Here is a 17513-nt window from a genome sequence, read left to right on the forward strand (position 1 = left end):
CCCCAACCGGGACTAGAACCTGGTGTGCTGGCGCCACAAGGTGGAGGATTAGCCTGTTGAGCCACGGCGCTGGCCTTTTTTTTTTTTTTTTAAATATTTTATTTATTTATTTATTTATTTATTTATTTATTTTATTTTTGACAGGCAGAGTGGATAGTGAGAGAGAGAGACAGAGAGAAAGGGGGGTTGATAATTAAAATTTAGGTCCCTGGGCTCCACCTGAAATCCAATGAACCAGATTATCCAGAGGACGGCCCAGGGGTCTTCATTGTTAAGAAAATGACAGGTGACTGAAGGTGGAGGAGAAATGCTGTTAGTTTGTCAGGTAAAATCCATCCCTGCATGAGTGATAATGTGGTCCAGTCTCTTTCATGCCTTTTGACTATGAACTGAGAACTTTCAAGTCCTAGCTTCACTCAGCACCCTAGTAACTGGGATTACCTCCCAGTTTCCACTCCTAGTGACAAAGCCTTTTGAAAGCACATATAACTCCTGCATGAGGTTTCACTGATAGTAGGCATTCACCATACATTTGTTGCAAGAATGATCTTCTTCCTTTAGAAATGACTAGACATGAGACTCGACAGTTCTATAAATCTAAAAGCTTTAGAAACAGTGGGCAAATATGAAGGACACCCTAAAGTATCATTAACAAAATATTTCACTTTTCTCTTTTCCCTCCTATTTAAGGAATCATTAGAATCAATTCAAATCATGCTACATATCTCATATAGCAATATGGGTTTGGGTTTGAAAATACAATTTGCTGTTTATTAGATTCTGGCTACAGGGTAATAAACATAAAACAGATGGCTTTTTAGGTGCAAAATTATTTTTATTTCTGACTACAGAGGTTTATTTAATTATATAACTGGTTTCTTGCCAGGAAGATTAATGCAACCACAAGAGGTGCTCATTTTGGCCCTCACTCACCATTGGGATTAATTCTGTATTTGTCAAGCAATGGTGGTAATTTTTAATACTCATGCCATTCTTTATGAAACTAGAAGTAATTATGGTTATTAAATAAATGTTAAAAATGAAACATCACAAAATTAAGTGAATTTATATAGATTATGCATTGATAATTGGTTGTCCACACAGAGATATTTCAGAGGGAAAGAAGACATTATTTAGCTCAGTCACCTGTGATAATATGGGGATATTTCTGTAAATCAGGACATGTGACCATTCAGTACATCAACAATACAGACAAAAATAAAATGCACTCAAAACTTCTTTTTTCTTCAAATGGGTCACATTAAGTGTTCCTTTAAAATGAAATAATTAATTTCTGCAGTATAAAATAAGTTTGACAATTAATGATTTTTAAAAACCTATTGTACAACCATTGGTTAGGGATAGTAAAAAAAGAGATAAAGAAAGGTTGATTCATTGGTATTAAGTTATAGTTAACAGAAAAAAATTACATTGTTCTATTGCATAATCATGTGACTATTGTTCATGATAAAATATTTTTAAGAAAGAATCTTGAGTGTTTTGGCCATAAAGAAATAATAAATGTTTGAGGTAACTGAAATGTTTACTCAATTTGAAAATTATACTATATGGCCCAGAATCTTGGCATAGTGGATAAAGCCACCACCTACAATGCTGGCATCCCATATGGGCACCAGTTTGAGTCCCAGCTGTTTCACCTCCAATCCAGCTCCCTGCCTAAAGCCTGAGAAAGCAGTGGAGGATGGCCCAAGTACTTGAGCCCCTACACCCACATAAGAGACCCAGAGGACTCTCCTGGCTCCTGGGTTTGGATCCACCCAACTCCGGCTGTTGGACCATTTGGGGAGTGAACCAGCGCATAGAAGATCTCTCTCTCTCTCTCTCTGTAACCCTTCACTTTACAATAAATAAATAAAACTTTTTTTAAAAAAAAGAAAATTATGCCACATATACATATATCAAAACATCACAGGTTGTTCCATAATCATGCACATTTTTATGTATCAGTTAGAATTTTTAAAAAATAATATTTTTTGCTTGATCAAAGAAAAATCTTATACTGGTCGCTTGAGGAAGAAGTAGAAATAATAAGTTTGGAAAATATATGGTATAAATATAGACAAGATTTAGTTTCAAATATCATCAATCTTGTTTAATAGATTTTGATTTTTATTATGGTTTCTTAAAATATTACTTCAGATTAAATAGTGTTATTATGTGTATAAGTGTGCATGTATAATGAAAACATAATGTCATATTAACTACCAGTTATAAATGAAAATAATTTTTAAATTATATTATTAGTTGGAACTATAGGGTACCCTAAAGTGTAGTTTATTATCTTTGTTGACAATAAAATGAAAATTGACCAAAATATGTGGCTTCTCTTTTCATAATGTGTTCTATAGGGCTGGGTGTCTGGCCTGGTGGTTAAGATACCCATGTCCCATTACACAGAACCTGAGTGCAATTCCTGGCTCCAGCTCCTGACTCTTGCTTCCTGCTAAGGTGAGACCCTGGGAGGCAGTGGTGATGGCCCAATTAATTGGGTTCCTGGATTGTGTACCTTGATCCTGGCTTCATCCCTGACTCGGCCTTGGCCATCACAGGGAACTGTTCCATGTATCACTGGGTGAGAGCTCCCTGCCTGGGTGCCTGTCTGTCTGTCTGCCTTTCAAGTAAATTTTAGGGAATTTAAGATGCATTCTGTTAAGGCAGTTAAACAAGCTGTGAAAGCAGAATTTTATAAATCACTTGATCAGGGAACATAGACTGGGTTTAATTTCCAGGTAGATCTCACAGGTAATTTTTGAGGACGTGAGTAATGGGCAGTAATAAAACACCTTGGTAATGTTATGATCCATTCTTCCCATGTAAGACATAAAACCCAGGTTATAACTCAACACAATTGAAAATTTAGGTTCGAGTGTTCAAAATGGTTTCTGTTTTATTATCTTAGGCTCCAAGGTCTCTGATGTCTACATCTGTGTTTTCACTCACTGCCAAATGTGTTAGAATTACTCTTAATGTGGAGAAAGGGAATCCAATTTAAAATTGGGATAGGTTTTTACATTTGGAAACAAGATGGCTATTCTAGGGATTTTTGAGAATAAAAGATAAATTTCCTCGGAATTGTTAATGTGAAAAACACATCCACTTTGTTTTCCACAATTTTTTCCTGATATATTTACACTAATGCCACCAAACTACAAATGCATTTGAATTTACCTTAATCAACTTTTATGTGTTTTTTACCTTTAATGTTGAAATATATTTAGCATAAAAGAAATTGAAGGGATCCATTCTGGTTTGGCATTGATAGAAATACTTGTATCATCATCACATAGAAATAAGAGCAGGCCAAATGCAAAACAAAAACATATCTTGATTTCTTTTGAAGTAAAAAAAAGAAAAAGACACAAGTCTTATTTATAAGTTTATCTTTCAAAAAGCACAAAATAAAAAGTCCTTTAACTTCCCAGACCTTCATTAGTGAAAACAGAAACTTTTTTGATGCACATTTTATTATCTAATTTTTTTTTTAAACATTTATTTGCTAGGGGAAGAGAAGAAAGAGAGAGAGAGAGACCTTGTTTTCTGGTTCATTGCCCAAACGCCCACAATGGCTGAGCGGGTGGGCCTGAAGCTTTGAGTGGGGAATGCAGTCCAGGCCTCCAACATGGATGGAAGGAATTCAATACTGAGCCGTCACAGCTGCCTCCTAGGTTTGCCTTGGCATGAGCTGTATTCAGGAGCTGGAGTTGAAAATTGCATCCAGGTACTCCAATGTGGAATGCGGATGTCCTACCCACTAGGTTAAATGCTTACTTGCAACAATTATTTTTATTAAGAGAGGATAAAATCCTTATTTTCAAATCTGGAGAAATTTTTGTAGCTGTATTTTTCCACATATTCTCCAGAAATTTAGATTTAGGCACAGATGTCCTATCATAGAAGTTAGACCAAGACCAGCAAACTTCACAATTACACTGCTATGGTTTAAAGTTAATGAAGGCAGTAGAATCATTCATTTGCTATCCAACATTTTGGAATAGGGAAATAGTATTCATTTTTACTTAACTTATTTATGCAGCAACCCACCTCCACCAAATCATCTGTTGAGAGCCACTCTTATTGATGGGTCAGTTTGAGGTCACATTATTCTACATATGAGATTCAAAAAGATTTTTAAACACACTAATTGTTCTACATATAAGATTCAAAAGTTTCTTCAAATGCACTAATAAAAAGGTATTTTGGTTATACAATGGCTTCTTCATCAATATGCATAATTGCAGTCCAAAATTAGGCACAAAGCACATAAAAGTATTTTGACCATAAAGTAAGAAAAGAGGGCCGGCGCCGCAGCTCACTTGGCTAATCTTCCGCCTGCGGCGCTGGCATCCCGGGTTCTAGTCCTGGTTGGGGCACCAGATTCTGTTCTGGTTGCTCCTCTTCCAGTCCAGCTCTTTGCTGTGGCCCTGGAAGGCAGTGGAGGATGGCCCAAGTCCTTGGGCCCTGCACCTGCATGGGAGACCAGGAGGAAGCACCTGGCTCCTGGTTTCAGATCAGCGCAGCGTGGCAGCTGTAGCGACCATTTGGGGGGTGAACCAACGGAAGGAAGACCTTTCTCTCTGTCTCTCTTTCACTGTCTAACTCTGCTTGACAAAAAAAAAAAAAAAGTAAGAAAAGATATTCCCCACGTTTTCTTGAAACAAGATAAGCTTCATTCTGATTAGATACATATCTTTCAAATTATAAAAATGTTCAGCATTAAATATATTTAATTATGACCAACTTTTAAAAATTTAAAAATTTAAAATCTCTTCCCTCTGTCTAGAATTCCAGAGGTTTAATAATATCACTTTTACTTTAGTTCCATGAACTCATGAGATGTAGCTTTTATCTTGAATATTCATAACTTTCTTTGACTTAGTTGGATGCTAAGAAGAGAAAGATTTTATTTTCAATACTGCATCATTTAATAACAATCTGTTTCATGAGTATAAAATTTTGCTTTTCACAAATTAGGCAGTATTTGGTACATAATTTAAAGATCAATAAAGAGCTTACTAATCTACTTTTAACTTTGCTGTGCATACGGCATTCTTCTTGAAGAGTCCCAAAATTTTTGCCAGGTTCATTCTTTTTTTTTTTTTAAGATTTATTTTTTTTACCTATTTGAAAGAGTTAAAAAGAGAGGTAGAGACAGAGAGCAGTGTTCTATCCACTGGTTCACTTCCCAGATGGCCGCAGTGGCCAACACTGAAGTGATCGGAAGCCAGGAACCAGGAGCTTCTTCTGGGTCTCCCATGCAGGTGCAGGGGCCCAAGGACTTGGGCCATCTTCTACTGCTTTCCCAGGCCATAGCAGAGAGCTGGATTGGAAAAGGAGCAGCCGGGACTGGAACCGGAGGCCATATGGGATGCTGGCATTTCAGGCCAGGGCACCCACTGCACCACAGGGCCAGCCCTGCCAGGTTTGCACTTGAAGCATCTTTTAGGGTTAGAGACAACAATATACCAAGACCTTGTTTGGTAAAATGACCATCCTGCCTTTCTTCAGAGTTTAATCTGCTATAATCAGGATGTGCCCACAGCTCTTGAACCTGCTCTGCTGAAGACTGCCAGTGACTGTGAACAGCCACACCAGTGAGCCGTTATGGTGGTCCTTTGGCATTTTACACCATTGATACACACACTCCGTCACTGTTGACCCCACCCCTCTTTAAATGTGAGATACCACTTTCTCCTTGCTTTATTTGACCTCTCTGCCCACTCCATCTCCACTCCATGTGCAGGATGCTTTTCACCAGCCTCTTAAGTGAGTGTACTTTAGGTACCTGCCCTCTAAGCTCCAGGCCTGCCCTTGTGGTGTCCTGGATAAGCAAAGCTTCAACTTTTTTTTTTTTTTAATTTATTTATTTGAAAGTCAGAGTTACACAGAGAGAGGAGAGGCAGAGAGAGAGAGAGAGAGAGAGAGAGGGAGGTCTTCCATCCGATAGTTCACTCCCCAGTTGGCAGCAATGGCCGGAGCTGCACCGATCTGAAGCCAGGAGCCAGGAGCTTCTTCTGGGTCTTCCAAGCAGGTGCAGGGGCCCAAGGACTTGGGCCATCCTCCACTGCTTTCCCTGGCCATAGCAGAGAGCTGGATTGGAAGTGGAGCGGCCGGGTCTTGAACAGGCGCCCATATGGGATCTGATGCTTCAGGCCAGGGCGTTAACCCACCGCACCACAGTGCTGGCCCCAAGCTTCAACTTTTAATTAAAGAGCAATTGTCCTCACCATGCTCCAGTGTACCAGTTCTATGTAGTTATCTCCTTCTTGGACATCTCTCTCTGTATGTTAGCAAATGAAGTTATCTTATTTGCTTCATTGGTATCTGCTCCAGGAATCTTGGCATCTCATTTAAATTAGTGGCATAACTATCCATTTATAATAGCCCGAATTATAAATTTGGGAGTGATCATTAACAAGTTCACTTTCTTTTCAGTCTCCAACTCCAGTCAATTGTATCTCTTATTTGAAGATTTATTCATCTATTTGGAAAATAGAATGAGAATGAGCGAGAGAGAGAGAGGGAGAATCCTTCATTCTCTGATTCACTCTCATGCCCTCAACAGCCAGGGTTAGGAGAGGCATTCCCTCCCATATCTCACAGTGTGGTAGGGACCCAAACACTTGGGTTATCACCCTCTACCTTCCTAGGTGCATTAGCAGGAAACTGGATCAGAAGCAGAGGAGGTGGAACTTAATCGGGGACTCTGATATGGGATGCAGGCATGGCATGTGGCAGCTTAACTCCTTAGGGTCACAATGCCTGCCCCAATTCTGTCTCCTTAATAACTCTTTACTGTCAAGATAATCACACCACCATATGTTAATATAGGTCTTTACAGTTATCCACCTGGGCTATTAAAGGTGCTATAATATATAATGATCTATTAATATACCATTTAATATAATATATTATATATAACATAATTATTATATATTTATTAATATTATATTAAAATAATTAATACTATATGTTATATATTTGTATATAAATATAATATAAACATATATACATTAAAGGGCTATAATAGGTGCCTAACTGTGCAACTTTTCTGCAGTCTTACTCACAGGTATGTCTTTAATTGTTTCATTTGTTTGTTTTTCTGATATGTGAACCTGACCTTGCAGCTATATCTTAAAGTAATACTCCAGGTGATAACAGATTGCAATGCAAAAATCTGACACAGGTCTATAACAGGGCAGGGACTGTGCAGCATCCTCTTATTATCATCTACCAAATAATGAACCTATTTCCACATTTCAGCCAATGGTTGATGCCCTTTATTACATATCCTGGAGCTTCCAATATAATGTGATCCACAGTAACAATCAGTAGGAGAGGAGATTTCTATGTAGAGAATTTAACTCTTTATAAAGAGAGGACAATTAGCTCACCCAAACAAATTTGAAGTGGCAAAATCCCAAATACCTAAAGGAACGGCTTGTTTGTACCAGTGACCTCACATTTACTCCTAGGATAAGACAAAGTTCAATCTGATAATTAGATAGGGAATTAAGAACAGAAATTTAAGGGCTGAAAAAAGTGGTACTGTGAACTTTAAGATCATTATTATTTACTGCAAACTTTACTGCAAACTGAAAGTAACCTTGTTTAAACTTCCAATTTGTATGAAGATAAATCCATAGAGGAGTTCTCTCTGGGTTTTTTCTGGGACTGTGTCTTAGTATCACATGAAATTCCTGAGCCAAGGGAGTCATTTTGATATCAACAGTAAGAACCTAGAGTGAAAGTTTGGCCATGAAAAGAGACAACCAACTTTTTTGATCCTTTAGGGATTTTAATATTCCCCCTTTTCTTCATTAGCATTTACCTCACTGCAATGCATGTGAAGGTTCACCTAAGCGCTAATTCTGCTTCCCTTGAACTATTCTGTACTCCCTGTTCCTGGTTATCTCTTGGATCAGAGTTACACAAACATTTCTCAAGATACTTAGGGGAAAGTGGACAGAATTTCTCCACTGTTAAATAAATATGGGGAATGTTTCAGGCCATATTCTCATCTAGACAGTGTCAATGGATATTAGCAAGTTGATATTCTATGAGTGTGTGTGGCAGAGGGAGGGAGGGAGGGAGGGAGGGAAGGAGGGAGCTGGGAGGGAGAGAGCTGGGAGAGAGAGAGCTAGAGTGAGAGAGAGAGAGAGAGATCTAAGAAGATGCCTTTCTACAGAACATTCTGTGCCTCTGTAAAACTAGTGTCTGCCCTGACTCAAACCATGAGTTCTTCTGGTTGTTAGTGCAAATTTTTTATGGAAACACAGAGATTTCAACAATATTTACTCTGTCTTAAATCCGATTTGCATTTTCTATTCAATCTTGGTTCCAGTTTTCATAATTTGTTTTTCTGCAGAATCCTACTATTTCTGGTTTGGAGCACCTGCTTAAAATGTGGACTTTCTCTTGCCCCAGTTACCCAGTTTTGTCTGAAGCCAGTACATAATTCTTGTGTGTGTACACATCTATGTGTATGCATGTGTGAGCACACATTCGTAGCTACAGATATTTGCTTCTATCCTTTCAATGCTGTTTCCACATCTCTTAAGTCTCCAAGTGTTTTATACCTGGGTCAAAGAAAGACTCGGATTTCTGAAGTCATTACTTTCTCCTCAATTCATGGTTGTTCTACTTCTTCAGTTTTCCAGAAATTGGAGAGGACTTTGTTCTCAGAGGAAGCAAGTACTTGCTACCTTAGTGCTCTGTCACTGTTTTGCAGACATTCAACTGAAGGGCCTCTTGAACTTTCCTTCCTCATGAGCCACTGTTTTATTCTGAACTGTCCCCTCATTGTCTTTTGTTAACAGAGACCTCACCAAGGGCTTAATTTTAATTACTGTGCTGAGTTTCCCCTTTATATTATCCCTTTGTGTGTATTAAAATGGAAACTTTGCTCTACAAGCTTTGCTCAGGAAGTCTGCATTCTATTTTTAGATCCCTTTAATCGACCCTTCCTCCAGCCCCACAGTGGCAGGGGAGGGGAGCTTTATCACGGAAGTGTTTTTTTTTTTTTTTTAATGGTCATAGATGTTGACTTTAAGCCACTTATGAAGATCAGATAAAGACAATGCTCTCCAGTTGCTATTTTCTAAGTGTTCCCATTCCATTGCTATCTTTCTTTTCAGGAACACAGCATTAGAATTATAACTGTATTTAAAGATGGAGAAACTAAGGTTAATCGTTTACGGACATTAGGTACCTATTCCCTTGTGAGCAGCAGAGCTACCCTTACCAAGTCCGGCTACTAAGCATATTGCTTAAAGGAACTCATCAAAGGGCCAGACACAATAAAATGGGTAAGAACATGGAATTCAGAGTCAGAGACAGCACAGTCTATTTCTGGTTGTGTATGAATTTGGGCAAATTAGTTCATCATTCAGAGCTTGTTTCCTAGGCTGTAAAATGAATCCTAGTAACTACATTACAGAGTACTCACACACACACACTCACACATATTCAATGTCGCTCAACTGTGACATTGTTAACATAACTGTGAAGCATTTTTTGTGGATGCAAAACAAGCCTAGGCTTTCATGTGAGAAATATTTAACCTCACATATAATACATATAGAGGGAAGTTTGAAGCAGGTAAAACAGAAATGGAAGGTACACTTCATTTTACTTCACTCTCTAAAAATATGAAGTCACTCAAGATTTAAAGAAAGAATTCTATAGCCTTTCACAAGAGGCTGAGAATTGTCAAAGTAGAGAGATGTGAGATACAACTTAAAATTTTTATTGAGCTCGATGTGTTTAAACTAGATTCTTGTGAATTTGCTGCCTAGCAACAAGGTAGCTGTCCTGGCCACCCTGTGGGAAGCCATAGGGCAATTTAGCACAGGGTGGAACAGAAAGTTGCTTAGTGCAGCAATCATGGCAAGATAAGCAGTGTTTTTACAAAACCTTACAGACATCAAGGAAATCATTTCACTGCTGGCTTAATGGGTTTCACCCATCCAGCCAACATTTTAAAGTGCTGCCCATAGATCAGATGCATCAGAATCACCTGGACAAAAACAGCGATGAGACCATGAGGGAGAAGACTGGGAGAAGTCTTCCTTCCAGAATCCTACTCCAGCAAAGCCATGTATTGGCACTTTGTGCTGTGGTTAAGTACCCACGGGCTAGGGCTGGGTGGTGATCGTCCAGATGTTGGATCTGTCTATTCCTAGTTGGATCATGCTGGCTGGGAAATTTTCTTCCTCTTTCTTTGATATAATTTCCTATCAGCAGAAGTTGGAGATGATGATAGTGATACAATTTTATTTATAATTATATCAAGTAAAGGGTTTTAGGCATAGAGTAAGCGGTGAATCAAGGTTAGCTGCTACTGCCAAATGTGACCAAGACTTTTTGCCAGCATGGTTCTCTGGAGTCATTCATCAGCCTTAACTTTATTCTCGGATGATCCCTTTCTGTTCATCTATTTTACCAGACCTGACTACTTATGCTCCATTGTCATTAAGGGTTATCTGTAACCAGGCTTTTGTCTTCTTCCTTACAAAAACAAGTACAACCATGGGAGATTTTCAGGATTTTCACTGCTAGTGATACTGAAAAATCAGCAAGGAGTAAAAAAATAATTCCTTCCCATGATTTCTCCGCTCACTGTCTCTATCCTCAAGTCATTAAATATGACAGGAAAAGATTCCTTGATGTTGCTGCAGAGGGCTGAATGCTCTGTCCTGGGCTTCGTATTGTTGTTACAGTCGGGCAGATACCAGGACTAGGGTAAGCAGCACTCTCCTCTTGGTTTCTCCTTGGAGAAGTTCTTAGGAGAAGTGAGAAGCTGAAAGTTGAAGTGAGAAAAGGAGGTTGCAAGTACATAAAAGGGAATTAAAGTGGGAACAAGAGTGAATATGAGAAATTTCTCCCCAGAAGAAATAATAAGTGAAAGCCAAATACTTGATCAACTGTTTTCTGTTGAAGATGACAATTCTCAAAGAACTGTAGAGGTAAATGGATCAATCTGAAATTGAGGTGCAGAGATTCTTGAATATCCAACAAAACTAAGAACCCCTAAAAACCCTAGAGTAGTGCTTTGAAGTCCCCTGTGCTGTATAGATTTGCTTCTCAGGACAAGCTTCCCCTGGGAAAGTAGCTGAACTTGAAACCTTGGTTGGATTCAGAAATTGGTGGAAGGAGTTCTGAAGCAGTCCTGGGATTTAGCTTCGGGCTGGTTGGCCCTTACCTAGAGAGCATACTCAGAAATAAAATCAAGAGGTGTTAAGAGGCAAGAGCTGAAGGAGGCTGGCCATGAAGCCCAATGCATCAGAAAGACGCCTGGCTCATGTCAGAGCAATTTTCTACAATCCAAAAGAAATTGCTGGAAAACTGGAATTACACACAAGCCCTATACACAGAAAATGAATGATGGGACCAAGAAATAAGAAGTTTCTAAAATTATGAAGGCATTTATAAATCCATAGTAGTTACATTAAACATAGTGAGGACTGGACTATGTCAGATGAACTTAGCTGAATTCTATTACTGACAGCAGTAGACTCACAAAGTAAAACATACATGAGATTCTGATTGCTCCATGACTTCTTCATTATCCAAATGAAAATAATGAAAGTATAATCTGAAGTAATTTCTTATAAACTACCTAATGACACTGTATTTTTAACTTTTGGAAACAAGTTTAGGCAATGTACTAGGCTGTGTCCATATAGGCAGCATTTTAAAATATATTCTGATTTTTCAAAAATATTTTAATTAATAAATTCACTTGTAACAATATAAAAGTAAAAATGATTTAAACTAAAATTAATATCTCCCCTCCCTTGCACTCCCAAACTTGAGACAACCAATGTTCAAAGCTCGATGGCGCATCTTCAATACTTTTTCTAGACTTACATAAACATATTTATGTGTACACTTAATGGTCTTATATCTTAATAATATCATACTATATATTTGATGCATTTTCTCTTAATAAACCTTGGATATCTACATTAAGATATGTAAACATTTTATTTTTAGTTGCTGTGTATTGCATTGATTATATATTATTGCAAACACCCTGAAAAGACTAAGAAAAGCACTTTTTAAAATACAATAAACAGATGCCAGAAACCAGCATAAAACACCATATTTCATAAAATATCAGGGAATGTCTTACACTAGTATCATATTTTAACATTGTTTTGGGAATATTTGATAATAGAGTAAAACAAAAGCTTAAGAAACAATATTATTGGGGTTGGTGCTGTGGCATAGAGGGTAAAGCCACCGTCTGCAGTACTGGCATTCCATACGGGCACAGGTTCGAGTCCTGGCTACTCCACTTCCAACCCAGCTTTCTGCTGTGGCCTGGGAAAGCAGTGGAAGATGGCTCAAGTCCTTGGGCCCCGAACCCCTGTGGGAGACCTGGAAGAACTCCTAGCTCCTGGCGAGTGAACCAGTGGATGGAAGATCTCTCTCTCTCTCTCTCTCTCAGCCTCTAAGTAACTCTGCTTTACAAATAAAATAAATAAGTAGATCTAAAAAAAGAAAGAATATTATTCTTATTAACTTATTAGAAAAGGAGAAAATTTTCATTTTCAGATTATAAGCCTACACATCTAAAAATAAAATAAGAAATTAGGATAAGAGTGGTTAGTAAGATAGTTATTTAGTCATTTGAATTAGTAAATGAATACTTTTATTAAAAAATCAGCAATTAACAGTAAGAAAATAAAAAAGAATTTTAGAAATTCCATTCACATTTGCAACAAAACTTTACAGTGTTCAGGGGAAAAATCTGACAACAAAGTTAAAACTCTTTCTGAAGAAGTTGCAATGTTTTAGTGAAGAATACAGAAGACTTGATTAAATGTTCCCAATGAGGAATTCAATATCATTAAAATTTTAAATCCTTATCCTACCTTAGTTAACACATGCTCATTGTAGGGTTTTTTTTTTTTGAGGCTTAATCTCAGTGATTCTCAACTTCAGTATAGAAAGTTATTTGCCTACATTTTTATTTTGTACAGCATACTGATTGATGCCTTAGTAGATACTAAAATTCCCTCTAAGGTGACTGCATGCAAAATGAAATGCTGCTGATATCTCACACTATTTCCATCAGTATATGTAAACACAGGATTCTCAGGTATCCTGCTGTTATCTGCGTCTGCTTGCTTTTCTTTTTCCTATCAATGTGAATCGGTAGAAATAAAAAGGCAATAATGGAATTTGAAAAAATAAAGAGATGAATTTATGGCAGACAATAAACTGGATTCAACAAATGACAAATTACATTGACATTAATAGGTCTACACATCAGTCAAATACATTTAAGAGTTGTAAAAACATTTTGGAGTCACAGCAGCTTTAATTAAATCCTAATTTGGATGTGACACTTTCTTAGGATTAAAAGGTGCATTTAGACTCTACTACTTTCAGTTTAATCCACTCTGGACTAGGCTGTATCACTGCATTTTCTATAAAGGAAAGAGCAGCTGCATTTATCTTGTTAGTAAACAGGTGGATATGCTGGTCAAATCCCTGTCCTGAAGCAGCCTGGTTTCTGGTCAGAGGAAGAAGTTGTTCTGTAGGCTTCTGGCTTCTGATATGCCCATTCAAGGCAAGTAGATGATCTACACAGAGATTTTTATCAACCTTTCAAAACTATCCACAGGGCTTAGACAATTATCTGTTTACACTTATTATTTAGTACTTAAATACCAGTGTCCTAAGTATACATGGGGGATTGATTCTAGGACCCCTCATGAACAGAAAAATCCACAGATGCTGAAGTTCTTTTACAAGGATATTTGAAAAAGTTCATGGAAATGTATGTTATGAAAAAATTGTGCATGGATTTCAAAATTTTTTGCAACAAAATTAATATTTTAAAAACCATTGGAACCAGTACTGTGGTGTAGTGGATGAAGCTGCTTCCTGTGGTGCCAGCGCTCCGTATGGGTACCAGTTTGAGTCCCGGCTGCCCCACTTCAGATCTAGCTCTCTGCTTTGGCCTGGGAAAGCACTGGAGGGTGGCCCAAATCTTTGGGCCCCTGCACTCGCATGGGAGACCCAGAGACAGCTCCTGGCTCCAGGTTTCAGATGGCCCAGTTCTGGCCGTTGTGGCCATTTGGGGAGTGGACCAGTGGATGGAGGACTTCTCTCTCCCTCTGGTCTGCCTCTCTGTAGCTCTGCCTCTCAAGTAAATAAATCTTAAAATTTTTTTTCATTGAGTTTTTTGAATATTCTTGTATAAAATGGTATAGTTTTGCATATAACTTATGTAATCCCCTATATACTTTAAATGACCTTTAGTTACTTTTATTACCTAAGACAATATAAATGCTATATATGTATATATATGCATATACAGTTGTTATGATGATGATGTATTCTTTAGGAAATAATAACAAGAAATCTATGCATGGTCAATATAGGTGCATTTTTTCAGAATATTTATGATTTGCAGTAAGTAGAATCATGGATATGAAACCTATGGATATGGAGGGCAGGTTGCATCACTCTAAAAACAGAAACTTTAAAATTCTCACATGGTCATTCCCACAACTCAGTCCATACAAGTGAAATAAAATTAAATATTTTTATTAAGCACACTCAACTATTTCTCAACATGGGAATTTTGTTAAGTAAAAAGAAAAGAAAATCTAAATCTTGAGCAGTCACTGGATAATGAAAACTGAATAACAGGAAGATTGAAAGCCACCCAGAGCTGATGAAGTTTGAAAGACATCAACTAGTCAGTAAAGGAGGAAGATGAAAATAATAGTACAACGCATTGAGAACTCCCTTGGGTTAGCAAACATTTTACAAATTAGAGGATGAGAATCATTGTATTTACCTCTTTCACCAGTAAATTTTCTGCTTTGCGCTCTGCATCTTCAGGTACTGTTGAGTACAGTGTTCGGATATCCCAAGATACCGTGGCTGTCTGAGAAGAGCAATGAAAAGAAATTAAGCACTCTAACTGGAAAGTATTGTGAAAGCCACTACAGTGGAAACACACTAGGGAAATTGTTTTCGATCAGAACATTGAAGGATAAATATGACAGAGAGATTTCCATAGCTGTTACCAATTTTATTTCTAGGAGAGAAGATCCAAACATTTTTTGGTTACTAACATTATTATAATGAATGGGCAGTGCAACTCATAATTTTAAACTTAGTTTTCCTGTCTGCAGAAAACAAAAATTGGCACAGATACATAGATATGTATTTTGAATTCAGCTTATTTTCACTGGAAGCTTTTTTTTTTTTTTTGAAACTGCTGTTTCTGTTCTAATAAAAATTTGAAAAGAGGATAAAATATAGAAATTAATGCTGTTTTAACTCTATTATAATTAATCTTTTAGCACGGTAAACATCAAGCCTTCGAGAACATCAGGTTTTTAGTCTCTTTTTTTGAAATAGATAATATTTCTCAGCTTCCATGCTGAACAATCTACCTTTTATTATGTGCATATTTACAAATTAATATGCAAGATGCCTCCTTAAACAAAACATCTAAAACAGAATTTTGTAGGCTGTTTATTCTTGTGTCTTCAGCTCCCTGGTGCCAAAGAGTATGAGATGCCCTGATACAGTAGGGTTCCATCACCATCCACAAACTCCTTTGCTTGATTCATCTTGGTGGTTATGAGGTTCCTGACAAAATGAATCATTTACATGTTGTGTGTCCCCCAAATAGAAAATGATTCATCAGGCCAAGGTTAATTTAAACTTGTCTAGATAAAGGAAATTTGTTTTGGATTAATTGTTCAAACAGATGAGAATGTCAAAACCCATCACTACTTTTGGGGAAGGTAAGTAGGAAAGAAGTTGAGGGAATTCAGTCTTCTGAGTTCACAGTCATTGATGCTAAATCTACCACCACGGGCAACATCATTTCTTTCTTTATTTTATTTATTTATTTTTCCCTAAAGAAACTTTTTATTCAGTGAGTACAAATTTCCTAAGTACAACTTTCAGAATATAGTGATTCTTCCCACCATACCTACCCTCCCACTCTACTCTCACCCCATTTCCTCCTCTCTCTCCCATTCCAAGTCCCATTCTCCATTAAAATTCTTTTTTTATTTGACAGGTAGAGATATAGATAGTGAGAGACAGAGGCAGAGAGAAAGGTCTTTCTTCTGTTGGTTCACTCCCAAAGTGGCCACCATGACCTGTGCTGCACTGATCCAATGCCAGGAGCCAGTTGCTTCCTCCTGGTCTCCCATACAGGTGCAGGAACCCTAGCACTTGAGCCATCCTCCACTGCCTTCTCAGGCCACAGCAGAGAGCTGGACTGGAAGAGGAGTAACCGGGACTAGAACCCGGCGCCCACATGGGATGCCAGTGCCACAGGTGGAGGATTAACCAAGTGAGCTACGGTGCTGGCCCCATTAAGATTCATTTATAATTAACATTATACATAGAAGACCAACTCTATACTAAGTAAAGACTTAAACAATTTGCACACTCACACACACACACACAACTGTTTGAGAACAAGTTTTACAGTTAATTCTCCCTGAGGATAGAATTCCTGCATGGGAAGTAAGTGTACAGTGACTCCTATTGTTAATTTAACAATTAAGACTCTTATGTATGACATCATCACTGGAGGCTCCTGACATGAGCTGCCAAGGCTATGGAAGCATTTTGCATCTACAATCTCTGTCAATATTTAGACAAGGCCATAAGCAAAGTGGAAGTTCTCTACTCCTTTCAGAGAAAAGTACATTTGTCTTTGATGGCCACTTCTTTCCAGTGGGGTCTCTCTCACAGAGATCCTTCATGTAAGAATTTTTTTTTTTTGCCACAGTGTCTTGGCTTTTCATGCCTGAAATGCTCTTATGGGCTTTTTAGCCAGAACAGAATGCCTGAAAGGTTGATTCTGAGTTCAGAGTGCTACTTAAAGTGACTGTCATTCTATGAGTCTGCTGTGTGGACTGCTTCCCATGGTGGAATATTATCTTTTTTTAATTCTATCTACTATTACTAGCAGACACTTGATCTTATTTATATGATCCCTCTAACAATCCTGTCTATAAGATCATTTTAACATGAAAGATGGCATTTTTACCACCCAGCTTGAGATTTGGGGTTCCATGGCAAGTTTTTAAACTGTGCCCTAAAAAGAAAGTCTGTAGGAATGTATGCAGAACTATACAGAATTATAGTTACAAAATTCCTCCTTCCTCTCCTATTCCCACTCTTATTTTTTCCTGAGATCTATTAGTTGACTTTATACACACATGATTAACTCTATGTTAGATAAAGAGTTTCACAATTAGTATGAAGAAGAGAAAAAAAAAACATTCTTCAACAGTCAAGACAAGAGCTGTTCAGGTCATTGCTTCTCAACGTGTAAATTTCACTTCTACAGATTTCCTTTTAGGTGTTCTATTAGTTACCACAGATCGGGGAGAACATATGGTATTTGTCACCTTTGGGACTGGCTTATTTCACTAAGTATGATGTGTTCCAGATTCATCCATTTTGCTGCAACTGACCAGATTTCATTTTTATCC

At 37.7% G+C, this 17513-nt stretch overlaps 1 protein-coding gene across 1 annotated transcript in view; it reads right to left on the reverse strand.

Moving 5' to 3' along the window:
* DOCK10 (dedicator of cytokinesis 10) overlaps nucleotides 1-17513 on the reverse strand; it is a 185920-nt gene that overhangs the window by 133331 nt on the left and 35076 nt on the right. The window contains exon 3 of the mRNA XM_062197273.1: nucleotides 14840-14929. Within this exon, the coding sequence (XP_062053257.1) occupies nucleotides 14840-14929 (90 nt within the window). The remainder of the gene's footprint in view (nucleotides 1-14839; nucleotides 14930-17513) is intronic.

The sequence above is a fragment of the Lepus europaeus genome, chromosome 1 (assembly GCF_033115175.1).
Source record: "Lepus europaeus isolate LE1 chromosome 1, mLepTim1.pri, whole genome shotgun sequence".
Taxonomy (NCBI): Eukaryota; Metazoa; Chordata; class Mammalia; order Lagomorpha; family Leporidae; genus Lepus; species Lepus europaeus.